Source organism: Poecilia mexicana, unplaced genomic scaffold, assembly GCF_051168715.1.
Source record: "Poecilia mexicana isolate PSO_F unplaced genomic scaffold, ASM5116871v1 scaffold_11, whole genome shotgun sequence".
In the NCBI taxonomy this organism is placed as follows: Eukaryota; Metazoa; Chordata; class Actinopteri; order Cyprinodontiformes; family Poeciliidae; genus Poecilia; species Poecilia mexicana.
This window is the reverse complement of record NW_028263380.1, coordinates 23,169,503-23,196,418: the sequence shown is the minus strand read 5'-3', so window position 1 is coordinate 23,196,418 and position 26,916 is coordinate 23,169,503. Positions and strand designations below refer to the sequence as shown.

The 26,916-nt window shown below is 37.2% G+C and overlaps 2 protein-coding genes and 1 long non-coding RNA gene across 5 annotated transcripts; 1 reads left to right on the top strand and 2 right to left on the bottom strand.

Annotated features, from left to right (window-relative positions):
• Positions 1–14,086: 14,086 nt before the first annotated feature.
• LOC106919937 (tumor necrosis factor receptor superfamily member 6B-like) lies at positions 14,087–17,148 on the bottom strand. Of its 3 annotated transcripts, none has more exons than XM_088010430.1 (4): positions 17,093–17,148; positions 16,478–16,883; positions 16,223–16,399; positions 14,087–15,494 (listed from the first exon to the last, which is right to left on the bottom strand). In XM_088010430.1, exons 1-4 carry the CDS (start codon positions 17,093–17,095, stop codon positions 15,175–15,177), a joined length of 906 nt encoding a protein of 301 aa, XP_087866556.1. In that variant the 5' UTR covers positions 17,096–17,148; the 3' UTR covers positions 14,087–15,174. The 3 variants fall into 3 exon arrangements, with proteins under 3 accessions (XP_087866556.1, XP_014846087.2, XP_014846086.2); XM_014990601.2 differs by having other exon boundaries at positions 16,478–16,880; positions 17,093–17,133; XM_014990600.2 differs by lacking the exon at positions 17,093–17,148 and adding an exon at positions 16,954–17,072.
• On the top strand, positions 16,791–26,617 carry LOC148156548 (uncharacterized). Its single transcript, XR_015764672.1, has 3 exons — positions 16,791–16,907; positions 26,276–26,403; positions 26,495–26,617. It is a non-coding gene; the product is annotated as an uncharacterized LOC148156548 (long non-coding RNA).
• LOC148156549 (tumor necrosis factor receptor superfamily member 6B-like) lies at positions 18,814–22,506 on the bottom strand (the record flags this gene model as incomplete). Its single annotated transcript, XM_088009925.1, has 3 exons — positions 18,814–20,917; positions 21,131–21,307; positions 22,092–22,506. Coding segments are annotated over 3 exons (927 nt in total), but the record flags the coding sequence as incomplete, so codon positions are not given.
• Positions 26,618–26,916: the final 299 nt, after the last annotated feature.

Below are 26,916 nucleotides of genomic sequence, written 5' to 3'. Positions count from 1 at the left end.
CAGTAGCTTTGTTCCTGGATTGATTCCTAATGTAATCAAGCATTTGTGGAGTGTGTTGATCAAACAAGTTAGGGAAGTCCACAATTCAATGTGGTAAGATGTTGCTGCCAGATAACACAGTTTCTCTTAAAGTCCTACTGAGGTTGAAAGTCTTTAAAAGCAGAGCAAACAGTCGGTTTTGATAGGAAAAGAGTCCATAATATTTCAACTTTTAAATGTGCAGAATGCTGATAATAAACAGATTTTTTTATTTTTTATTTTTTACATTAAATGCAAAGAAAGTGCATTTAATAACTTTAATTTCTCAAATTATTTTTTGTGGACTTGTAAGAAAATCCAAGGAAAGGGTGCCTATTTTTGTGTAGTTGATTTCATAAGCTGGACATTGCACCAGGAAAACCTTGACCAAAAATACTAATGTATCTCTTGTAGTGGAAAATTATTATAAGGTAATATCTGCTAGTTATATTGCATTATGTATATTCTAAATTCTTGTATATTCCCACCAAATAAAGCTGTTTGGGTTACATGTACAAGGTTGGGAGTTGTTTTCCTGCAGCTGCATGAGACACAGACCGTCTCTCCCTTGTTTTGGATCCCTGATCCTTGCTTTAAAACTCATGTGGTGTCTCTGCCTGGCAGAGCTTTTTCATTCAGAACTGCTTCATTATTTATTGCCTTACAAGCTCTCTGTATTGTGCACAATATATGAATAGACCTAATTGAGTGATTTCACCTGGCAGGTGCTTGGTAATAATTTTTCCACAACACTCTGTAGTGAAAATAATTTAAAACCAAACATGATTCATTTATTTTAAAAAGAAAAGCTAAAATTATTCCTACCTTTCCTTTTGTCTATTATAACAAATCTAAGTTTGATTTTGACACATAGACTTAATCTAAAACTTAACATCAAATTAATGAAGGATGGTTTTCAATCAAACATGCTTGTTGCACAAAATCTTGTCTTTTCTGTTATTCTGTTCATTATAAGGTAGTACAAAATAATTGCTTTTAATCTGCATTGCATTGGTAATGTTGATAGCCGTGATTTCCACATTATGGCTTAATGAGATTTTGAGACTGGAAACATTTCTCAAGAGTTGTATTTATTTTTCTTGTCACTAAGGGAAAAGTATAATAAGCTTCTTTCTTACCCAGCTGAGGGATGGTGTGCAGTAGCAAACAGCTATGGTAAGTCCTACTACCTGGCATCCTTTGAATAGGAATGGAAAGGGAAGAGATGACAGAGGGGGAAATTACACATTGGAATTTTCTATGTTAATTGAATGACCTATGATCATTGAATGGAGCAGGTTTGAATGACCTAGAGAAGGTTTTAAGTAAATAAACACAGAACAAAAATGGCCAGAATTACCAAAATAAAACAGGACGTTAATAATAATAATAATAACCAAACACAACTCTGAATTAAAACAAATGTAACAGCCCAAATTTGATAAACAAAATCAAATGCATTACTGTATGACTGCATAAACACACATACTGATTTTTTTATTATTATTTTTTTAATATTTATTTTGTAAAAAGGTCTTTATTATTGCCTAAAACTCTAATGGGACCACTTTTGAAACAAAGCAACACTTTATAATACTTTGTTTTTATTTGAACCCACTCCAGAAGAGCATTCTTTTAATCAGCTTTATGCAGTAACAAGGTGAGGAGGAAAACTCAGAGATGATATAAGCATAATAAAAATATTTAAACAAATTACCAACACATACGAAAACGAAAACAGAGATTTTGAAAGCAGGACTCTCAACATTATACGCCAGCTGTGACCAGCAAGTTGACTAACACCAGAAACATGATGTCTCATGGTCTGAATGACAGAAAGCTGACTTTAATCAATAATTGGACCTTTCTTTGAAATGCACTATCAAAAATGTCTAAAAACATGACCTTCCTACCTCTGGTGCTTTCTTTTAATTGCTTAACGAGAAGCCTTTTCTGCATGAAAGAAGGCCTTGTCCCTTCAGAAAGATGAGTCAGTCTCTGTTCCAGTTAAAAGTTGAGATTTTCCCCCCAATAACCGGAAGAATAAGCTGGAAAAGTACAAACATGACCTGCCTTCACAGGAGCAAATGCTGTTGTTGTGAAACCTTTATTTTGACACTGTCCTCAGTTCTTTCATATTTTACTGGAAGTTGTGCAATGTGTTATATATTACAAAATAAAATATCTGCATGGGTCTGTTTGCCTGGTAACACCAGAGCAAGTCCTGATGAAGTCATTATTTATAAAGAAGTTAAATGGATATGTTAGTCATTCAGGTAATAAAATATTTCCAAATCTATGACTTCTTTTATGGTTCATTTTTTAGGATTTTCTGATCAATGCTATAATCTAATATTACTCAAAAAATACAATTTTATCATTTAGCTAGTGACAATAACATAGACCTCTGTCAATCTTATGAAACTGTTTCTAAGTTTAATTTTCTATTTTTGTCATGGTTGTGGTGAGGGGGTGGGGATGTATCATTTCTGCCCTGGTCTTCCTGATTTCCAGCTGGCGGTGGACAGTGATGTCCAAAACACATCACTTAGTACATTACTTAAACTGGCTTAGAGAAAAGACTTTAAATACTTTTGTTAGTTTACAAATCACTGAAAGGCAACAAAATACATTAATGACCTGTTGTTGTTGGTGTATCAACCTTCCAGGCCACTCAGGACTTTGGGTTCTGGTCAACTCTGCATCCACAGAACCAGAACAAAACATGGAGAAGCAGCATTCAGCTTTGAGACGTAAGACATAAGTTTAGAGCTCCTGGCCACAAATCTGGAACGAACTTCCAGATTTGTGGACGTTTTCTATTCCAGAAAACTGAAAAACAGCTGAAACACTGAGTTCCTTTAAATCAAGGCTAAAAACCCACCTGTTCAGAGTTGCCTTTGATTAGTTGTAAATGGAAAATTGATCAACATATGTATGTTAATAATTTTAATGATGGAATTTGACAAAATGTAATGTTTATTGCTTGTTTCACAATTGGTGACTGGATGATGTTTTTAGGATTTAACAGACTCTGAAATTCCTGGTTGCTGAAATTTGCTATACAAATAAACTTCACTTGATTTAGTAATACGTTACTGTAAGCTTACCCCTTTTTCATCCACAAGTAATCAAATCAATTATATTTCTATTCCAGTAAACACTGGGTGTTACCATATTTATCATTTTACTTGGTAAACTGATGTATTTTTACGTTTCTCTTGTGTCCCTGGTCCTAACACCAGCTGTAATTACTGGCACTATTTTGAGTTTCTGTTTTGAGTTTGCATCAGATAAAGTTGATAATATAAAGGTTCATTGTACCCTCTGTGCAGGCTGATAATAGTGACCGTATAAAGTGGTTTCTGTTCTTCTCTCATGCAGTAGTTTAATGCAGCAAGGACAAAATACAAAAACGGCATGGAGTCATTACCAAAATATTGGCTGATTTTTTGTGTGGAGATCACAATTTGAAATACAAATTATGAAATACAAAATAATAACTTTTCAACAATTTTTGTACTATATTGCATTATTTTTAGGGGTTTTTTATTTTACCTTTTTGTACCTTTTTTTTTACTACTGTCAGTTGTATTTTTTTTCATTGTATTTTTTATACTGTCACCTCTTGTTTTAAAAATCAACTTATAACAACTGCATTGAATCTCTTCATACTGTACTAATAATCTTCCAACACATCAGAACTATCTAATTTTAAAAATACTGTATCAAATTTGAAGAAATATTTGGAGTTACAGCATGGCACACAAAAACTGCCCAAGAGAGAACACCAAGTGGTCCAAAGCAGAAAGCTTCGACTGAAATGCAGAGAGACTCCCACTACCCTGACGGTGGGGGAGAGTTGAAGAAGTTGGTCAGATAGAAGAAATGCTTCCCTTACATGGTTAACTCTCCCTTGTCTTTTCTATGTTGAGACAGCTGTGGTTGTAAAACCAATGTGTTCTGGCCACAAGGTGGATTTTATAAAAGCCTTTTCTAATTCAGTCTGTGAGTCAGTCTGAGTTCCAGTTAAAAGGTCTGACCTGACATTTAGACTTGATAGATGAATGAGCAGGAACAATGGAGTTGTGTAACAGATGAAATCTTTTTGCAAGCATACACTGTGGAAGCATCCCTTTGTGCAGGGTAATGCAGTTAATTCAAAGTTGTTGACAGTGCCCCTCAGTCACTGGCCTTTTCATGAACCATCATAGTGAGCAGGAAGCTTCGGCTGTTTCTGACCCCAAGGTTTGTTTAAGCAATAACTATTTGAGTAATCACCCTGATAGCAGACATGGGAGAATGAACTTTCAGTTTTTTTATGCCGCTTATTTATCTGTATTATCTCACTAGCTTTATCTCAATAGTTTTATCTTATATTTAAAAAAAAAATCATTGAGTATAATCTGCTTGCTCCTGAGCTTGAAGTTCAAATGAAATCAGGAAATGGAAAAAAAAATAATAATCATGACTGTTGACTGTTTTGTAACTAACAAATGCCATTGAGTTGTTTCTTAGTAAAACCCCACCTTATAGCCATATACTGACATAAAAAAATGAAAGCTTCCAACTTTCATAGGTCATGTGAAAATGCCTAATAATCTAATATCTTTGCAAAGATTGTTTTGAAGGACTTCTGGCTCACATTTTGTTTTACAAATGACTCGCATTTCATTGAGATTTGTAGATACTGTTTCTCTACACAGCTCTGTTAAACTCTGCAACCACAAAGTTTGGTTCCCTCCACCACCATGCTTAGCATTTGGTATGAGGTTTGTAGTGTTATGTTGCTTTTGGTTTTCAACAAGGTCATCATTGACATAAAGACGGTTAATCAACTTTGAATGAAAAAAAAAATCTTGAGTTTCTAAAGCTGACAGTAAATGCTGAAAACCACGGTCATAGCATTATCGAAAACCATTGCAGCCTCTTTAGTTTCCTTCTCATTTCCCTGATGTCTTGTCATGGTTGTTCTGAGAAATCTTTTGTATTTTCATCACAGGGTTAATATGAGGCACCAAAAAGTTTGGTCAAAAAATCTTTGTTTGCATTCATAACTGTTTTTTTTATTTATTTATTTTAATTTATGTCGAAATACCATGCAACTTCTCGTAAAATTTTAACTTTTTGCCTATTAATTTATGATTCAGTGTGATGAATATTTGGTGAACTAAAAATGACTAATGAATATGTATTGAGTGATAGTGGGTACGAAAGATTCAGCTAAAACCCTTACCTCCAGGGGAAGTCATGTTCATGCAATTCACATTTAACATTCACAATCATTTGCAGAAAATGGCTTCCACAGTGGCATATAATAAGATGACAATAAAGATTCTAATCAAATTCTGCAACATACAAGGTTTGATGAAATATTTCTTTACCAAAAAAAAAAAAAAAAAAAAATCTTAGACAATTTTGTATCCAAAAGAACCTCATACAGTCAGCTTACTCACTCTGGAAGAGTAGGTGCTTTTTGAAAAAGTGACTGTGACTGAGGATCTACTTGCTCATACTGAAAGCCACTAACCCAACCAAAGTGGAGTGTTAAAGTAAATGATGTAATGATGTATGTAAATGCTTGGCACATGATTGTCTTTGCTGTAAATAACCGAGAAGTCATGCCATTAAAAAACCCACATCAAAACATATATCTGATATATCTGATTACTGGTAAGGCATAGCTGTACATGGGATGTACCACCAACAAATAACTGAAGTGGCTGATATCAGGAAATCCTACCAATGGCTGGAGAAAGCTGGACTCAAGGACAGCACGGAGGCCCTCATCCTGGCTGCACAGGAACAGGCCCTAAACACCAAAGCAATAGAGGCTCAGATCTACCACACCAGACAAGACCCAAGGTGTAGGTTGTGCAAGGAGGCCTCTGAGACAGTCCAGCACATAACAGCAGGGTGCAAGATGCTGGCAGGGAAAGCTTACATGGAACGACATAACCAAGTGGCAGGCATAGTGTACAGAAACATCTGTGCAGAATATGGACTGGAAACCCCGAGGTCAAAGTGGGGAACACCCCCAAAGATGGTGGAGAATGACCGAGCTAAGATCCTGTGGGACTTCCAGACAGACAAGATGGTAATGGCGAACCAACCGGACATTGTGGTGGTGGATAAAGAACAGAGGGAAGCCGTTGTGGTGGATGTAGCAATACCAAGTGACCACAACATCAGGAAAAAGGAGCATGAGAAACTGGAGAAATACCAGGGCCTCAGAGAGGAACTGGAGAAGGCCTGGAAGGTGAAGACCACAGTGGTGCCTGTGGTCATCGGGGCCCTCGGGGCAGTCACCCCCAAACTGGAGCAGTGGCTCAAACAGATCCCAGGAACAACATCAGACATCTCAGTCCAGAAATGTGCAGTTCTAGGCACAGCCAAGATACTGCGCAGAACCACACAACCTAGTAAATATGGTCATTTTCCACCATAGTATAACAGTTACTGGACAAATTGGTTAAAATAAAGCAAACTTACTCAAAGCGCTGCACCATATAGAGACTAAATAAATAAATAATCTATATATGAAAAGCCCTTTATACCAGCCCTTCATGAGCTAGCTATAGACCAGATCAGCAAGTATAAATATATATGAATATGCATAAAACAATCAGTATTCCTTACTGTCTAATCATCAATAATATACTTTTTCTAAAATTCATAAAGATGTGCTAAAGTCCTTAAAATATGTTGTTGTAAGACTTTAAAAGTTTAATCTCAAAATGAAAAATCCCATCCTAAATTGGAGTTCATTTTTTATGACAAGCATCTTTGAACAATCTTGTATACTAGAGCCCTGAGCTCTCTTCAACTCACTCTATAGGTCTTAACTCTGGGAGCTAAGTTGGCCATGAAGTAAGGTTGATTTGAATCAGGTCATATTTCATATTTCCTTATTCAATCTGTTTTAAATCATTATTATATTTTCCTTGCACCACACCCAAAAACATGTTAGCATGCAGACAACATTTGGTGTATTTTATGGAAACTTGGTAAGCACAAGATGGCACTCTCTGCTGCAGTTTTCAACCAGTAAGCTTTGGAAACATTTTTGCACCTTTATTGCATACACCTCACGGTGTGCAGGAAGAGCATAAACTTGGATCAGCATCCAACCATGCAATTCACCAGTGGGTGAGAAACATGGGTTTCTGCATCATGTTTTCATGTCTACAAGGCTAAATAGAGATCCTGTGTGTGTGTGTGTGTGTGTGTGTGTGTGTGTGTGTGTGTGTGTGTGTGTGTGTACCTGTGTTGTTTCTACTGTCTATACCAGAGTTTCATGAAGAAAACCATCTTCATGAAACGATCATATTTACACTACGGGACATGGACAAGAAGGACATGGACTACTAATTAAAAGTTTATAAAATGTTATATTCTTCAAGTAGCTTTTAGAAGTGGAAATATTTGCACCACAGATTTTGTGAAAAATGTTTTTTAATGCATCTTCACCAGAGGTGCCAGTAAATGTGGCCAAGATGCAGAATTGCTGAGTAAACATAGTCCGTCACAATTCATGTAAAACTCTTCATTGACCTTTGCCTCATGACCAAAAACGATATCTACAGAACACTATGTATCTGTATTTTAAATAACGGAAGTGACAAACATCCAGTTGTCATGCTGGCAAATACAGCACAAGATAACTGCAGTGAGCTTTTTTTTCCCCCTTTAAAATTCAGCTACACTTTATGCATGTTGCTTAGCATCAAAGAGGAAGTAGGATTAGTTAAGAGTCAAAGTACAAAACACCCTCTGAGTAGACTTTAAAGGCTTCAACAAGTCAAGTGGCTGCAGTTTTTGGAGAAGTGGGGATCAACTATTGTGACTTACTTAGAAATGATTTTAGTTGTTTGTTCAAAGAAATTATTTTAACATGACATTTAAAGCAAATTGGGCATCTGAAGTTCTCCACTGAAACAAGGAAACACGTGAGCTTTGGTTCTGTTAAGTTTCAACTGCTGACCTTTAACTAACCAACTGACATTTTAAATGTTTGTTTTGGTCGATGTGGATTGTGCACTTCCCAGGAGACAATATATTTACAGGGAAGCCCAAGCAAATGTTTATTTCTGTTTTCGTCATGATTTCTGCAACACGTGCAAAATCATTTTGGAAAATTTAGAAGTCAAACTCTGTGAGGTGGCCTTAGTTCATTTGTTTAATTTGATTGTGTAAACTGTTCTGAGATATAAATAACCATTTACACAATGCAAAGGAAAGTTCACTCTCCAACTCATATTTGGAGAAGAATGAGACCTTTACTAAGACTTATCAGTTTCTGACCAAGCCTTAGAGAAAAGGTTTTTATTACAACATGGCATTGTCCTTAAATGGTGATCCTGTAGTTGCGAGATCATAACCAAATATTTATGACTGTGAAGCTGGATTTATTAATTGTTTATTCATTCAAATTTTACCAAAATGTTCTTTATAATATTGTAATAGCTTCTGAACTGAAAGCACCAGTGTTTCTAGAACACTTTGAGCTCTTGAGGTAGACCTCTGCAACTCCAGACAGAGAAATGGTCTTATCAATATTTTTTAACCGATTCCCTCTGAGATATAAACAACGGGCAGTAAAAAATAGAACCTACTTTTTCCACACAGCTATGTAAGCCTAAAGGGAACAAACACTCCTCTGTGGTCTGATTCATGGCGTAATGTGTGTGAACTGTCATTGCTGGGTTAGTTGAGTGGTAGAGGCACGAGGAAGCAGAATCACAAGCTGACAGGCTGACCTTTGTTAAAAGTTTCTATTTGTTAATTTTTTCCATGTCACCATCGTCTCCTTGGAAGCTCATTTTTTACCCCCATGCATCTGCTGAGGCAAGATTGACTTTGCAAATGTGCAGTTTGGTTCTAAGTTCCATTGAAGAAAACTCAAGGGCATCAGATGCCTGTGCAAGATGAAAACAGTTTGTGCCACCGCAGAAAGACAACTTTGAGGCTGACTTATACAAAGGTTGTGCAAAGGCTTTCCTCACTGAACTGAGGAATGGGAACCACAGGTCCTGACACCCAGAGGTGACATATCAACACTGGGTGTTATGAATTTATTTATGTCTGTTTTCTGGCTCTAGAATATAACAAACTTCGGAGGCCTTCTTCTGTTTGGAATATATATTTCTTTCTAAACTTTCCTTAAAATTAAAGACTGGTATTTATACTCACAAAACATGGAATCAACATTGATGTAAATTTTGATCAAGTTAAATATTTGATCTGCTGATGATGCAAAGTGTTTATTCTCAATTTCCTGTGAAATTGTTATTCATGAAGTTAGATTTCATGTTTGTGTATTTTGTTGTTTTTTTCTGTTTCATTAATTAATTAATCATTATGCACTGTTAATTATTGATTATGTTAAAAAAGGTAAAAGAAAACTCTAGAATAATCAAAGTATTGTCAAATATTGTCTGTATTGCATGTCTCTTATTCCCTTTTTATAAAGTGTATAACTAAGACTCCCCAGAAATGAAAATTTACCATTAACAATTGAGAATAATATGAGAATAAGAAAAAAAGCTAAAAGTATTTGATAAGACTCAGGATTAGTCTGTTGATTGCTATGTTTGACACTGTTTGTTGGGGGAGAATATTTCACTACACTTGCAATAGGTTCCTACAGACATTTAATAATTTAAGAGAGTGTTACCCAATCTAGTCCTCAGGAAACGCTTCAGGTGTTTTCCTCTGTCAGCAACTCAATTCTAAAGAATGGATTATTTCAACAACCAAGCCAGTTCTACAGAAGCTTAGTAATTACTCAACATTTGTTTTAAGTCACATTGATGGTGAAACAGTTTCCTTGATCTCTGGAACTGTAGCATTGATGCTACAAGGTCTCAAAACTATTCCTCAGAGATTTTGGTACATGCTGACATTATGCCATCCCATGGTTGTTGTGAATGTAATTGCTGCACATCCATGATGCCAGTACCTGGTTAAATTCATCCAAGAGTGCTCTACTGGATTAAGATCTGGGAACATAGAGCTACCGATGTTCAGCGAACTCTTTGTCATATTCAAGAAACCAGTTTCAAATTAGTAGCATGGTACGTTGCCTTGCTGGAAATAGTTATCAGAAGATGAGAATACTGTGGTTAGATGTGGTCAGAAACATTACTAAAATAGGTTCAGGCATTTAAAAATGCTCAACTGGCAATATGAGACCAAAGGTGTAATGAGTACATGTTCTCTCCGCCAACACACCACCACCAGTGCCTGAAGTGTTGATACAAGGCAGAATGGAGCATAAACTCATGTTGAATGTTGTAGCTGAGATAGAGATTTGTCAAATCTGGCAAAGTTTCACAAATTTGTTGTCTAATTTCGGCGGTAAATCTGTGAGAGCTGCAGTCTTGATTTTCTGTTCTTATTTTGACAAGAGTGGCACCAAGTGTGACCTTCTGCTTCTATCATCCATTTTCTTCAAGATTTGATGTAAATTTCTTTTAGAGATGATATTTTGCATTGTTTGATTCTGGCAAGTGGTTATTTGAACTGCTGTTGCCTCTCAATCATCTCAAACTTCCTTTTTTCCTTTGACCACAATTAATTTTCTTCTACACCTCTACCACTCATTGGATATTTTCTCATATTTGGGCAGTCTTCCGTAATTGCTTGTATAAGAAAATTCTAGTAAATGAGTTGTTTCTGACATACAGAATAACATATTTCATGCTAAGGTCCATGCCACATTAAGAGTTACTCCAATCCCCTTTCTAATGATCTGCTTGAACTCCAGAAAAGTTTGTTCACCGCATCTAAAAAGAACGATGAATTGAATTGCAGAGTCATTATTTGGGTAAACAGACTGAAACAGTATTCCAAATAAAGTGGGTGGAGAGCGTATAAAGTGATTCTGTTCCCTAGTTAATCAGGAACTGAACCTTAGTCACTGGGTGAGTCTAAAGAGGCTAAATTATTTGTTGTGTTAAGCAGCAGTTCCTTTAAATGGTGACAAAAATCTTCCTCCTCTAATTAATTAATTAGTTAATTAATTTTCTGTCCAAGGAAACATGGCTGACTCCACTGAGTCATTGACTTTGCAGCCACTAAAGCTTTCAGTTGATCATATAGCAACAGTGCAGATTCATCGACATCATGGTGTTAACTTTGAGGTAATGCCACATACTGAATATGCAAGTTGTGAAGGCAGACAGCAGAACTACATTAACAGGAAGAAACCGACAGCAGAACCTGGCCCAGTTTGATAACCCAAATGAAGTGCCCACACATGCTCTTGGATTAAAGGTCAAACATGATACAGGAAACCTGATCTAATCCAAGCAAGAAGCTTTCTGAATGGGGTTTGCTTATTCTCTTTAAAGCAATCGTGTTTTTTCCCTATGTCCTCACACACTTGCCCGGAAGCAAACCAATTAGCACTGGTTTAAAAAGGAGAGCAAAGAACCGTAAAAGACCAGAAATTGTGTTTCTCAGCTGTGTGCAATCATGATTCATTTGCAATGTGGACACAGAGTAGAATGGGTCTCCTCTGCTCTGACTGCAGGGTGGGGATGCTTCAGGATGAGTGTGTGAGACTGACTGCGGTGGTCAGGAAATGGGAGTGGCACTCGCTTCTTGCTCAGTATAGTTGCTGGAGAGTGATCGTTGTTTTCATGTGTTGTTGCCAACATCTCCAATAACACATAAACAAGTTTGAAGTTATTAGTCTTTTTTTAATTAATATTTTAGAGGGGTCTGAAAAGTTGCTAAATAAAGTGACAAAGTGACAAGTTGGCAGCAGCGCTTTCAGTGCTCGTCCTGACCAAACCCTGTCTACCCTCATCCCCACACTTGGCCGTGCAGCTCAGTGTTTCCAGTTTGGTGGAGTTTTTCTAAATTTTAATTGAGGGCAGGGTAATGTTTTTAAATAAGGTTTAACTCCACTTTGTATATTCAGTAAACTTGGCAGACATTACGCAGCATTCAAATTAAAGGAGCTAAGGGTGTGGTGTGGTGTGGTGTGGTGCGATATTTTCGTCGTTCTGTAATGACTCATTAACTAACTAACCACTATAATAAACCACTGACTTACCCAGAAACCTTCCAGGGTGTTCCTGTCCCTGATGGCAGCAACATTTTTTGCAATTGGGTGAAATAATTACTGAATGAAGAGTTAGCAATAGAGGTGAGGAACTAGTGATACTGGTGGCGTTATAACAGACAGAGAACTAAAACTACTGTTGATATAGTTATGAAAAAAACAAAAAAAAAATTTTTGTTCTAGTTCCAGGTTTAGATTTTAAAAATATCTACTTTGTTTAAAAGCAGCTACTTAATATTTAAAACAGAATAAGATAGGAAACAATGTCTTACTGCACCTTATGTTTTTCCGCTACCCTGAAACCAACTTACACATAGCTAAATTTAGCCAGCATATTACTCACCACAAAGGACTGGGCTCCATGTGAGTATGCTGGACAAGTCATCAACTCAAAACTTTGCACAATTATCTGTGTCTTCTATGGCTGTTGGCAAAATTAAACAGAGGATTTTATGGCTTTCTTTTAATATTTCTTGTGTCTCATTTGAGGAGAGTTGTTCTGTCATTGTCCATTTGTCTCATTCTCCCACCTGAACTGTGGATCTTTGCAGTGCCTCCAGAACTGTCGTAGGCCTCTTGGCTGCTTCTTTGAGGAATTCTTTCATTTCCCACCCTTTTGTTTATGGAGGGCCAAAACTGACAAAATTAAAAATAAATACATATTTGGTTTTTCCTTTTTCTTGCACATGCATTTTAATTAAAAAATGTAAATATACTTGGTTTTCCCTTTTGTGCATGCACTTTCATCAAGAAATGTGTATATTGTGTTTAGTCTTTTCCTAAAACAAGCATTGTTCTTTGTACATTTCCTCTTCTCCTCTTCCCTCTTTTCCTCATGCATATCCACCTCAATATGCAAATGAGGAAGGGCAGGGTCTTAAGACCTGTTGGTTAGCAGTACACTGGCTTCAACAAAGACGGTGAGCAGTTCATCAGTGAGCTGAAGCTTAGCAACTTTATTAGAAAGTATTGCTATAACTTCTGACTTTATTATTTTTTTCGTGGACGTACAGACACAATGTGTGTTTCAGTTAGCACCTCTCATGGACACAGACGTCGGGCGTCAGGTTTTTTTTATAGTTTGGACAAAGCGGTCGCTGAAGTTGGCTTTCTATTGTAGCTTCGGTGTTTGCTAATTTCTGCTGCTGTTAGTCTGGAAGAGCTCAGTGGGGGAGTTGTGAGGATGGGGTGCTATAAGACGAAAGCTTGACTTGGACACTGCAGCTCTGAGGAGGAGCTGAACATGGTTCCCCCATGTGTTTTACAAACCAGTACGGCTGCCACAGAAGATTCAAAGAATTCTCAAACATGCAAAGCAACACTCCAGGTTTGATTAGAGAATGACTTAACATTACATAAAGCTAAAAGAAAATATAGATTTTACATAATACATATATATATATATATATAAAATATGTATTTATCTAAAATATTTATTGAGATACTTTGTAAAGCTTTCTGATAGAAGAAATCCAGAGGTGTTTGGGCAAACTATAGACACAAAATTCTTTGGTGGTGAGGAAAACAGTCATGTATTGTCGATTCACTTAACAGCTATGAAATGCTTTATGCTGGATGGTGAGATAAAATCTTGATAAATTACATTTAAATCCGGGTTTGTAATTATGCATTTTGTGAAAATGTTCACAGGGTATGAATATTTTTAATGATATACAGTGAATGTAGTAAGATTTATCTTAAACACCACACATTGCTATATGGGTTAGGTCAATGTTTCTGTTGCTTCATTAGATGAATGGATAGGGAAAATGTATATGTGGCGCCGGTAACTGGAGTTTTATACATTCTACTGTCATGATCTTATTTTACCATGGAACTACACTAAATAAACACTGTATTGAAGGTTTTATATAGTTCTTGGCCTGTGGATGGCTGCACATGAAATTTCTAAAATTCAAACTGTCTGGATATGTGAGTGTTGATTGAAGATGTTGGTGGAGCCGTCATTGTTACAAAAGATGAATTAGCACTGAATATGTGTTTTGCTTTTATTTGAGCAATGTATGCAGCAGTATTCCATATTAAAAAACAACAGTAATTCTATAGAATAAAACTCTTTTGCATATTTCTTCAAATAAATTAATATCTCTCTTTTGACAATTTCAACACAAGACGTACCAAAGTAATACTTTTGAAATACAGTAAGTAAAAGTGAAAAGCGCTCAACCTCTCTTTAGGAGAAATAAATAGGGGAGGTAGATAAATGTAGACTGAAGCTTTTCAACATTTACACTTAATGAATTTAAAGGGGCAGCATTATGTATTTCCCAGGCACAGTGCCATTTTATAGCACAATCAAGTAACTGTGTTGTTATAAAAATGATGCGTAGATGAAATATGACTTGAAAGAAAGTTGACATCATAATTTAATGGCTTGAAATGAGGCCTCTGTCTCTTTAAAAACTAATTTTCCTTCTGAAAATCTACCTTCAGAAAGTCATCACAACAGCGCTCCTCTATTAACCCTTTAACAACGTTTTTACCAACATTCTACAACCAGGTGAGCTCCTATAAAGACCTCAGCTGATGCGCAATTCCACCAGGTGTTTGCTAATTGCTTCTGGCTAGTCTGAAGGAGCTCAGTGGGGGAGGGCTGCTCTGTGAAGCAAAAGCTTGGAAACTGCTGCTCCACCTTGGAGCTGCGTATCAAAGGTGGTGCTAGGTCCACCCAGACGTTTTGCCCCAACTGGTATGGAGATTAAAGGATTTCTCAAACATGCATGAAAGAATCAAGGCAACATTCCAGATATGATTTTTGATGAGGAAAGAACATTACAACATGATGTAAATCTCAAAAATGTTGACTTTACATAATACTGCCACTTTAACATCTTTTAGATCCCCTCAGTGCAAATTTTACCTCCAAAAACTAAATTAAAAGCTCCAGTTTTTCTTTAACTTGGCATAAAGTGTCAAAGCATACAAAAACAGAAGTAAGACAGCATGTTGATATGACACAAAAAAATCAAGTCCCATAATAACAAAGCAGCCTGTGAAATCTTTGGAATGCCACGTGCAAGAAAAATAAAACAGATTTAAATTAAGCAAAGTTTAATTTAAATCTACCTCCCTATCATTTCCTGGCAGAGCCTTAATAGATTTTTGTCAATTCCATTCAGCTTCTTTTGAAGTTTTTCTCCTGCGTGAGACGCTCTCAGTTTAATCAGAATGGCTGGAAGCTGCCGGATCTGCATGGGAGTGGCAGAGGAAACCCAGCTGCTGATGCGTGAGTGAAGCTCTGAGAAGCTGAGCTCCGAAGTTCCTTCCTGCTTTCTGACGTTGTCAGATGGAAGCTTGTTCACCACTCGACGCAGCCGTTTCATTTTTATTTTGTGATGAATGAAGAAGGCGGGGACGATTTCTTTGAGATATTCAGCTCCGTCTAGAGAGAGGAGACAGGCAGTCGGGACGTTATGACACACTCCAGCAACAGAGACACAACAGGACTGTTTTACTTTCTACTTTCAGGAAGTAGAAAGTAAAACAAAACATTTAGGAGTCATAAATCAGTGATTAGTAATGATTTAAATAACTTTCAGTTACTGAGAAGTGGAAGTATTTAAGATATATTGGTGACTTAGTGTTTAAATATAGAGGGCTAATAGAAGCCCAGACCATTAAAAAATCTAAACATATATACATAATAATTTATGCAAAAAAAAGACATTTGTTTTAAAATAAATGAAAGTGAGGTTATATCTGTAGCACATTTCAGCAACAAGGCAACACTTTATTTAATGAAAACAAATGAACGAAAAAGACAATGATTATCTTCCTAATTAATTTTTGTTATAATTAGTTTTAATAGCTAGTTATATGATCAAATATTCAAACAGACCGTTTGTTAAAGAATATTAAATATCTGGGTATTTATTTATATTCCCTATGCTGCAGTGCACTTATGAAATGACTTAAACATCTGACTGGCTAAAATGCACCGTCAGTGTACTTGACGGGAGCAGCATTAGTCCTGAACCTTGACCTTTATAGATGGGACTGACAGACAAAATAACTGTTGTTTATGTGCTCCAACACACAACTAAAGAACCCCTTTATAACAGGCTACAGATATTAACCAGCCAATTTCTGGCTTGAAGGGAAACATTTTACCTTTGAGGTCTGTGCAGTTTGCACACAGGTTGTCATGCCAGATGGCGCCTTTCAGCACCAACTGCAGCCCTGCGGCGCTGCAGCTCTTGTGCTGTGTGCAGATCTGATCCGTGGAGGAAATATCAGAGAAGGTCCCAACAGAGCACATACCGCACACTGTGTCTCTCTCTGGTGTACCTGCAGGTGAAACATAAAAACTATCAATAAAACTGCACTTTTAATGAAAACGAAGCGTAGAGTGTAGAGTGGCTGTACCTTTGGTGAGCACTCCCTGCCCAGAGGGACACTCGCTGTGTCGGACGCACATGTCGTAGTCCTGACTGTAGAAGTAACCCGGTTTGCACTCGCACTGACAGTCGCTGATTGGGGTGCATTCCTTCTTCACCACCTGGTTCCGCCCGCAGACTCCGCAGCGCAAACATCTCCCGATGTAGTTCCAGAGCTCCGTGAAGGAGCCCTGTGGACACGGAGCGCAGTCGCTCTTTTTGGTGGAGGAGCATCTGGCGCGCAGGAAGGTTCCCGGCGGGCAGCGGTCACAGAGCAGAGGGTTGCCGGTGATCCGGTCGGTGACTTCGTAGGTCAGCGGGGAGGCGACGCCGTTCGCCAACCAGGAGCGCACAGAGAGGAGGATGATCAGCTCGGTTGAGAGGATTAAAACCTTCTGGAAAGAAAAGAAGAAACGTCAGTAAGTAAAATTTAACAAATCTTAATTTGAGATAGAAACAATTTACCCGAAGCAACATGATTACAGCTAAATATGGGCACTTTTAGAATAAATCGTATAAAACTGTTTCTGCCAGATGCTGCCTGCATAAAACGCGCTTGTCGTAAGAGAACGCAGCCCATTTCTGCAGCACTGCCTCCACATACCATTATGATGAGGGTGATCTGGACCAGTCAGGAAGATGAAGTTCTCTCTGCTTCCCAGCTCTATTTATTTGGTGAGATGACCTTTTTATAGAAGCAGGGAAATTCCTCTTTACACATTTGCATCAGCCTAAATTTCACGTGTATTCTGAGTAGATTATTTATTTATTTTGTCCATAGTTCACAGGTAATGCTACATATATATATTTTAATTCAGGCTTTTATGCCGTGTGATCAGATGGAAATTTTTGTCTAGACCTCACATCTTTCAATCAGAAGGTAATATAATGGGAGAATTTGTTAATATCAATTATTTAATTACTTCTTTTAAATTGGATTATTCTACTTTAATGTTAACCAATGGCAAAATTATGTTTATTAGAAAATTACAAAAGACCAACAAAATGCATGACAATGTGATGTCTTCAACACTATCATGAGGAAAACTGCTGACTTGAAGGCTGACTCCCTGCACAAGGAGAGGAAGCCATAAAAGGTCATTGCTAAGGAAGCTGGCTCTTAGATAGCTGTGAATTTAAAATTAAAATACTATACCATTAGAGCAATAACAGGATTTGAAAAACATCCCTAATGAAATGTCCATATGTCCTCAGCACGTGGATGTATAGCTTTTTAAGCTCTAGAATATGAGATTAGTATCTTCATAAAGCTGTTCAGCAGAGGGAACCATAGTTTCTGTTTTCCAGTGTCATCCAAGCCAAATTCTGAACTCCCTCTGCCGTAATCACTGATAAATTACAGAGGTGGATTACGCCCTCTTGAGGTCAAATGTGTTTTTGCAGGGACACAGAAAAAAGTATATTGTCTTCTTGGTTCTCGAGGCATACTGCTCTGCATGTTTTAGATGTTACCCCGCCTTAACACACCTGACTTAGATGACTGCAGTTCAACAAAAGCTTTTGAATATATTGAAAGATCAGATTATTATGTTATTGGTTCAAAATTATCCATTCAAGAAACAATAAATAATCCTTTCAAAAACTGTTTAAGGATGTAAAAGACTTGAGACTGGGAGGTTGATCTTCCATCAGAAAAGTAATTAATATAAAAACAAAATTATGACCCCCTGCCCCTGATAAAAAAAGTCTTACTTATTTTACATTTTACCTCATCCATATAAATATAATTTTTACATACTAATCTATCTGAAACTATAGTTTATCTATATTCTTATAAATAAACTATGGTCCCATAGTTTATTATAGTTCTGTAGTTAATTTATAGTTTTAAATAGTAAGTTGTATATGTACATTATTGTTTATGTAATTATTATTATTATTATTATTATTATTATTATTATTATTATTATTATATGAAAAATGCTGTTGGGAAACGTACTTTTTCATAACCATTTCAGTTGTAACCTGATTATATAGTTTGGAGTTAGATATTTAGCTTGCTAACTAAATACTTAGATGGTAACTTACATACTTTATTAGAAATTCTATTTATCAATGTATGAATATCACATTGAAAATATGACTTTGAAAAATGAACACCCTTTTTTATCTCATGACAGGCTAAATAACTCAAATTATTGCTGTGGATTTTTGACTAACATTACAATCAGCAGAACATACAAGATAGCATCTTGTTTTGGGGAAAATATGGTTAGATTAAACAAATTAAAAGTATAAAATATGTCAATAGCAATACTTGTTTATAGTAAATTAAATACCACTGAAAGCAGCAATTTCCAGCAATCAGAAGTGTAAAATTATATTTATTGAATATACAAAGCAAAAGTAAAAACAAAAAGTTCTACTGACTTCATATTTTATCTCCTTCATATAAATAGAAAACATAAATTAGGATCATTTTTTACATACAATAGAAAAAGGAGCACAGATGGTGCTTCACTCCTTACCACACATTTTAAAAAGAATATATACAACAAGCTGATACTTCATGCTGCCCAAGTGTTAGTGCAGGTTTTTGCATACACATAAAAAGAAAGTCATAGAAAAAAAACAACCTCTTTTCCTTATGTTTTATTATAAAAGTTAAAGACCAATATTCTAAAGAAACAGTGAAAAGTAGAGCAAAGTAAGACAAGTATTTCTATGACTTAACTATTCCACATCATCCTCACAAAAGAGCTCAAGCTTGTACAGGCAATGCACTCAAAAAGCAGAAAAGTTGGAAATACACAAAAATAAACGAAAACATCTGCCCCCTCTGGCTTACAAGTACCTCAGTAAAAAAATGACAAAAAAAATTGACTCTTGGTCGCATCCCAGCGCTTTGGAGTAGTCAAGATGAGAAACAAAGCAGGTGGGGGAACATACACCACACAAGCATTCCTAGTCCATAACCCAGAACATGAACAGGTAGGTAAAGTAAATGGCTGTGTCAATTTTGTACAACTAATAAAATATAAATATCAACCGTGCACCCCAAAAGCAGAAATGTTGGAAATGTATAAAAAGAAACTGTAAAACATCTCTGACTTACAAGAACGTCGGTACAGCAATGGATAAAAAAAAAATAGATTTACCTACCTACTTTTACTGACAGTTTCAGGAGTGTACTACCACTGTTAGAGCAAATCTTCCCAATAAGGAAGAATCAGAGGCAAGAAAGGTCTGATTGGTTAAGAGAAAAAAAGGAACAATCAAATAAAAAGGAACAACAGTCTATGAATCTCAAACTTTCTGTTGTCAGTGCTACTACCCTGACAGAGGTGGCCAAGCTGCAAAATGCTGAGCGAAATGAAAATCTACCTGTCCATTGATCAGAAGGAAACATCTTCTAATGCCATGTGGCACCATCATCCACAGATCCAATTCAAAACTGATATCCTAAACAATTTGGAGCAGCAAGTTAACTAAGAAAGACTTGTGTCTAGTGCAGCAATTTGCAAACAATTTCTCCTTTGTCGTGTCTAATAAACGCAACAATATTTTTTTACTTGCTTGTTTTTAAAAATCCTCAATGACAGCAGTAATATCTGAATGGCATGGAGGAACTTTCAGTAGTGTTATCAGACTGTAAGTATTTTTGAATTTCCATCTTATTTATGCTGCTACTTCCTCTACAGACTAAGGCATTAAAGGGATACTGTTCTGTCACACTTCAGAAGAACAGTTTAATCTCAATGGTTATGTTTGTGAGCTGTCAGGCAATTTACCAATTATCCAAAACTAATCAGAAAATGAAGCAAAATTAGCAAAATGAAGACCAAAATTACCCTTGAACATTTATAAGTACTTAATTTACTTAAACGCTTTTTTCATAATTTTAAACCTCCATATGAGGTATATCAGGGAAGTGTTAATGAGTGTCAGTTTGTTTTAAAATATTTAAACTTCTCAGTTTTCTACTTTTTAGGTGTTTCCTTGGTTTTTTCCCAATAATTTTAAACACAAACTATTGAGATAGTTGTTGCTTTAAACACAGGATTTCATGCCCCCTAGCATCTTTACGTCCTGCATGTGGTACAGTTCATATTTCTGGGTCAAATTACTATGGATTAACTTAAGATATCATTACTCAAGATCTCGGACTGACAGTGCTCTGTCAGATGTGTTTGAATGCTGTTGAGCTTGCTCTGCAGCTTCTCGCTAGCAGCAGTTGCTCCCACTTTATTCACTATGTCTGGAAGCTGCTGAATTTGTGCCGCTGTGGCCGATGACACCCAACTGCAAATGTGTGAATGGAGTTCGGAGAAGTTGAGCTCCCGTTTCTCTCTTGCTTTTCTGCCGTCCTCAGATGGGAGCCTGTGTACAATTCGTCGCAGCCGTTTGATGTTCATTTTGTGGTGAATGAAAAAAGATGGGATGATTTCTTTGAGGTATTCGGCTCCATCTGAAAGGAAACATGTTGTTAGAACTACTTTTAGTCAAACAAGAAATTAGCTCCACTGAGAACTTTCTTAAAAACTGATGTATAAACAGTCAAGTTAGAAATTCCAATATTAATAAAACATCAATGACAATTTCATGTGAATGATCTATCAGATTTTATTTTCCTTGATACAGTTATTAAAACACCTGCTGCTTAAACTTTTTTTTTTTTTACCTTTGAGCTGTTGACAGTTTGCACACACACTGTCATGCCAGGAGGATCCTCTCAGCACTAACTGCAGTCCTGCATCGCTGCAGTTCTTGTGCTGAGTGCAGTTTTGATGAGTGGAGGAAATGTCAGAGAAGGAGCCTTCAGAGCAGACGCTGCACACCGTGTCTGTCTCGGCTGTTCCTGCAAGTGAGTCATTTTTTCCCGATTTATCACAAATATGTAGTTTAAGCAGTATCAAAACATATTAATGCTTATTACGTTATAATATTAATATTTATTTGTCATTTGCATTTCCATTAATCAAACTTTATATGTTTGAAATGGAAATGTTTTTAAATGAATATTTAAGGAGGACATAAATATCAAACAGACAGAATTCAGAAAAATGATCACACATTGCTTTGCTTGTGAACAAGAGAAGCAGACTGGAAGTGCAGTTGCAATAATTTGCCTCAGTGAGGCAGCATCGCACAATGTGAACAAGAAATCTTTCATTCTTCATTTTACAATTAAGTTCAGTTAATTTGTATATTGGAGGAAGAATGGAATCCCCTTCCATAAACAGCCAAAGGTAACAGTGGTAAAAACTTCACCGTTGTGGGAATCCTGAATAATAATTTGACATGTTTTATGTTCGTCATGATTCTGCAATCCAGCCCCCTATCAATAAAAATATTCCTCTGCTTAGCTGCACTTTGAAACAGCAGCTGAGAGTTGAAAACATAGAGATTGATCACTTGTTCAAATGAACAAAATAAGAATTTAAGAATATCACCGTTAAATTAACAGCCTTCAACATATTTCTTTCACACATATTGTGCTTGTTTTGGTTTAGATGTTTGCTTTGCAACTCCACAAAGTGATGTCAGTGTATTTTGTTCCCCCAAATTATCACTGGACCACCTAGTCCCCCTGTATTTGCATACATTTTGCAGAACTCGGACATTCTCAGAGGTGACCGTACCTTTGGAGAGCACTTCCTGCCCAGAGGGACACTCGCTGTGTCGGACGCACATGTCGTAGTCCTGACTGTAGAAGTAACCCGGTTTGCACTCGCACTGACAGTCGCTGTTTGCGGTGCATTCCTTCTTCACCACCTGGTTCCGCCCGCAGACTCCGCAGCGCAAACATTTCCCGATGTAGTTCCAGAGCTCCGTGAAGGAGCCCTGTGGACACGGAGCGCACTCCCTCTCTTTGGTGGAGGAGCAGCTGGCGCGCAGGAAGGTTCCCGGCGGGCAGCGGTCACACTGCAGCGGCTTGCCGGTGATCGGGTCGGTGACTTCGTAGGTCAGCTGGGAGGCGACGCCGTTCGCCAACCAGGAGGAGACGAGGATGATCAGCTCGGTTGAGATGGTTAAAAACTTCTGGAAGAAAGAAACAAAACATCAAAAGTAAAATTAAGCAAAACGGATACGATCAAAACACATTTCAGCTGATATTCGAATGATAATAATCAAGTAGTAAATTCTCCATGCGCGCCTGTTTTCAACAATCGCTCACAGAAAGCATGCGAAACAAGCCTCTCTGTTTCAGTCTCCACCTACCATAATGAAGATGGTTGCTGGGGATGCCCATCCTGGGTCTCCTATTTATCTCCCCAACGACGTGACTCACAGCATCTCCTAATATCCTGAAGCCATCACAAGGTTATTCACGTCGACACTTAAAGTGAATTTGTAGCAATCAATTACTTGGATTTTGTTTGTCTGAATCTTTTTTTCCCTATGAGTATCTGCTTTCATCCTCTTCAGGGAAAAGTCAGCAGCGAGATGCTTTCAGGACTTTAGAGTTTATCAAACTATTCCTGGAACATGTGTTTTTTTTTTCTTCTTTCAAAATGCTTCATAAGTTTAGATGTATTTTGTAATAGTAAAAAGGTTTTAATTTTTCCTTTTAAAAGTTCATGGTAACTTCAAGCGTTATCTATCACGTTGCATAAAAATATATATTGTCATATTGTTTCATGTGTGAGTTCATTAACTTTTGAATTGATTTTTTAAAGCTGGATCAGTCAGAGTCAAATACTTTCTAACAGCTTATTCATTTTATACTACAGCATGAACAGTTGTAAGGGAGGCCACAGCAAAAAGAAGCAATATTTAGTATTTAAAAGTAACCAGGATTTAGATGTTGGTTTAAGTTGAATTTATCATACGTTGCTAATCTAGGGGTCGGCATTTATCATATAATTTATTATATACTGTGATAAATTTCTTATAAGAATTTTGACTTATTGTCAATGTCATGATCCATTTTTTCTGTTCAGTTTCTGTCCTGAGTCTCTGTTGTTTCTGCGTCTTCCCCGTTGATTGCTTCCCAGGTGTGTTTCATTCCTAGATTACCTTCCCTGTGTATTTAGTCCCACCTGTTGTCTTTGTCTCTTGTCGGATCCTTGTCGTATGTCATACGTCGAATGTTGTTTGTCTGCCTGTCATCACAGTTGAACTGTAAAGTCCTGTGCAAATCTGTAAAATGAATCATTTTCAATTTATATGTACAGTGTATTTATTAAGACAAATAGAAAAAGTTTCATGCAGAAAAAATACTTCTAACTATTAAAAAAATAAAATAAAACGGGTCAATTTGACTCACAACATAACAGGAGGGTTAAGCACACAGCTATTACCTTGGAGTTTTTGTTCTGTCACCCTCTAGAGCAGGGGTGCCCAAAGTGGGTCCTGGAGGCCCGGCATCCTGCATGTTTTAGTTCTCTCCCTGGTGGTAGTAACAATCTTTTCAGCATGTCAATGTGCCTCTTAGGCCTTCTAAGAGCCATCATTTCATCCAGGTGAGTTAAACCAGGGAGAGAACTAAAACATGCAGGATGCCGGCCCCCAAGGACCGACTTTGGGCACCCCTGCTCTAAAGGGAACCTTGAGTTTTACGCATGTGAATAAAGGAAAAAAAAAGCCCAACCCAAATAGACTCTATGAAAAAGAAATGGCCAGATATTTAATTAGAGTCCAAACTTTGACTTGGCCATTACAAAACTTTCATAGCATTTTATTGAGCCATTCAGAGATGGATTTTCATGTGTAAGACCCAAATGAGCTTTTGGTCAAAAACAGGGAAAGCTGGGGCAATTTCTTCATCTTTTAATGCTAGTGAGCATAATTCAAGATTCTGTTAATTACCACCCCATCAGTTTGAAGTTGTCTTTCTTAAAGGCTGTTCATTATTTTTCCTGTTGTAATGGAGTGTACAACTTCTGAGAAGTTCTGCTTTTGTCTGATTAATGGACTGAATATTTTGCCAAACGTTCTGGGGACCATCAAGATATTTTTGTCAAATTGTGAGTCCTTGTGTTCTCTTTGGTTAACAACAGTTTTCATCTTGGAACTCTCTCATTGATGCCGTCTTTGCTCAGTCTTTGTAAAATGGGTTTTACTGGAATAGTGCATTTTCTCTGAATTATTTTATTTCCTTTATGGAAAACCAAGGCTATGAGTACCATGAGTTGTGGTGTTTGTGGTGAGGACGGATGTGGTCAGACCCAGAATGACGTGCAAAATGAAAGTTTTAATCGTCATAAAGTTCACAAATCCTGAAAGCACAAGTGAGCAAGGAACAGAACACAGATAGGCACAGGGACTTCACAAGACTAATGACAAGGATCCAACCAGGAGCAGCTGACACAGGTGGGGCTAAATAAACAAGAGAGTAATCAGGGAAAACAGGAGACAGCAGGGTGTCGACAAGACACACAGGAAACAACTAAACTGGAAACACACCCAAAACTCCACATCTTCACAATGAGCTAATGGAACCATTATGCATCAATGACTTTTCTGGGATTTTTTTCAATGTGCATATGCACTGGGCAGGAAATAATTGTATTATATTGATGTGCTGATGCTATTACTGACTAAATGCTAAATGCCAAAAGTAGAATCCACAAAAATATTTTCATGTTGCAACATGAGCAGATCATGACAGGCAGAGACGTTTGCCTTCAGGAACTCAAAAAATAAATAAATAAATAATCTTAATTTATGTAACTAGCCTCCAGGTTAAAATGTGCTCTTCTTCCAGAATCTCACCACGCAACACACAAAGACAATTTCACGTGTTGCACGTGAGATGAAAAAAACCATCAAAACACAACATAAACTGAGGTTTCAGTGAGCAAAAATGCTCTAAAAGTAAATCTGTGGAGGAAAAAAACTGTCATCCAGGCAGATTGTACGTGGATTCATTCCTCTCACTACCTCTGGTTATGCTTTGTCATTTTTTTAGTTGCATTACTACGTTATATTTCAGTAATTATTGACTGTTAATGATCATCTGCTCCACAGTTTTGATTGAATCAACATCCCAGTCACCTGCGGCCCAGCTCTCTTCCACAAAACCAATTCACTTTCACGTTCATCCTGTGTACGCTTTTAGAATTTATGTGTAGTCACTTATTATTTGCAACTGAAATTACTTTGTGCGTTTTACAGAAATTGTTTGCATTTGCATGATGCAAAGTAGTAAAACATCTGAGAAATATTCAGAACTCACTCCTTTCATGGGTATTAAACTCTTTCAGAGCACAACAAACACAACTGAAAAAGATTAAATGAACAAATAAGTTGGATATAGCCTCCAACTGTTAGTCAGTTGGGGGTCAAAGAAAAAGGACCACTGTGAATAATGGTTGGCAGAGGAAGACCTTAACATTTAATAATTTATTGCAAAAACTATTTAAAAGCAACATCAAGGACTGGAAGGCAGCCAGTTTTGCAAATATAAACCCCCCTGGGCACTAAGCACGAGCATTAATACCTGCTTAACTTTTCCATTTTATCACATGACAGTCCCAAATTTCAAATTGAAATTGATTTTTTTTTTACCTGATTAGCGCAAAAGTAGTGTATGACTGCAAAGGATATGAAAATTGTTTCACAAAACCCAGAAAAAATTGATATATTCAGTGGCAGTATTTGTGGGGGTGGCATTCAATAATTTACCTCTCGAGTAAGTTGTTGAATTTGAGTATAAATAAACTGCTTTTTTTTAAAGCTGGAGAGGTTTGTTGAATGAGTAGTAGTGGAAAAAAAAGGTTGTAAAATTCTTATAACTGGTTCTGAACGTGTCAAAGAGCACTGTGACGTCCCCCTCCACTTTACGTGGAGGGATTCGTCAGTTATTGTGTTTTGTCCTGAGGCGAAGCAGAGTGGGCGGGACCAGGATTCACCAGGGCCAGCGCGTCATTGCTATAGAAGCAGCCTGCTTCAGCGCGTGAGGAGAGAGGAGTTGAAGCTGGTTGGAGCGGAGTCGGCTTCTTCACCCAGGTCTGCTCTGCAGAGGTGGCTCTTCCCTTACCTGTCTGGCCACCCCGTCCTTGTTAGGTTTTGTTTGTTTGACCTTTCTTTTCTTTTGCAGGACTTTTCCGTTCATCACTGGCTTCAGAGATGCCATCGACCACAGGGGGGCCACCCGCTTGTCGCTGTTTGGCTCTGTTTATTTGTTTGGGTTGTTCAATAAAGAGCGTATTCTTTTATTGAAGGCCATGTCTCCCTGGCTTTTGTTACGGCTCACGAGCCGGGTCGTAACAAGCACAGTTAATTTTCATCATGTAAAAATGGAAAGAGTGGAAATTTACCGAGACATGGCAGTCCACTCAAATTCACATGGAAAGGTAGTGAGCCTTATTCAGAGACGCATTCAAGAGCCCCAAGGTAACTCTGGAGAAACTGCAGAGATCCACAGCTCATGAGGGGCTATTGTATTCCACACATTTAACCTTAATAAAAATAGGCAGAAAGATAATTGTTCTTGAAGTGCACCCATAAAGACACCAATTA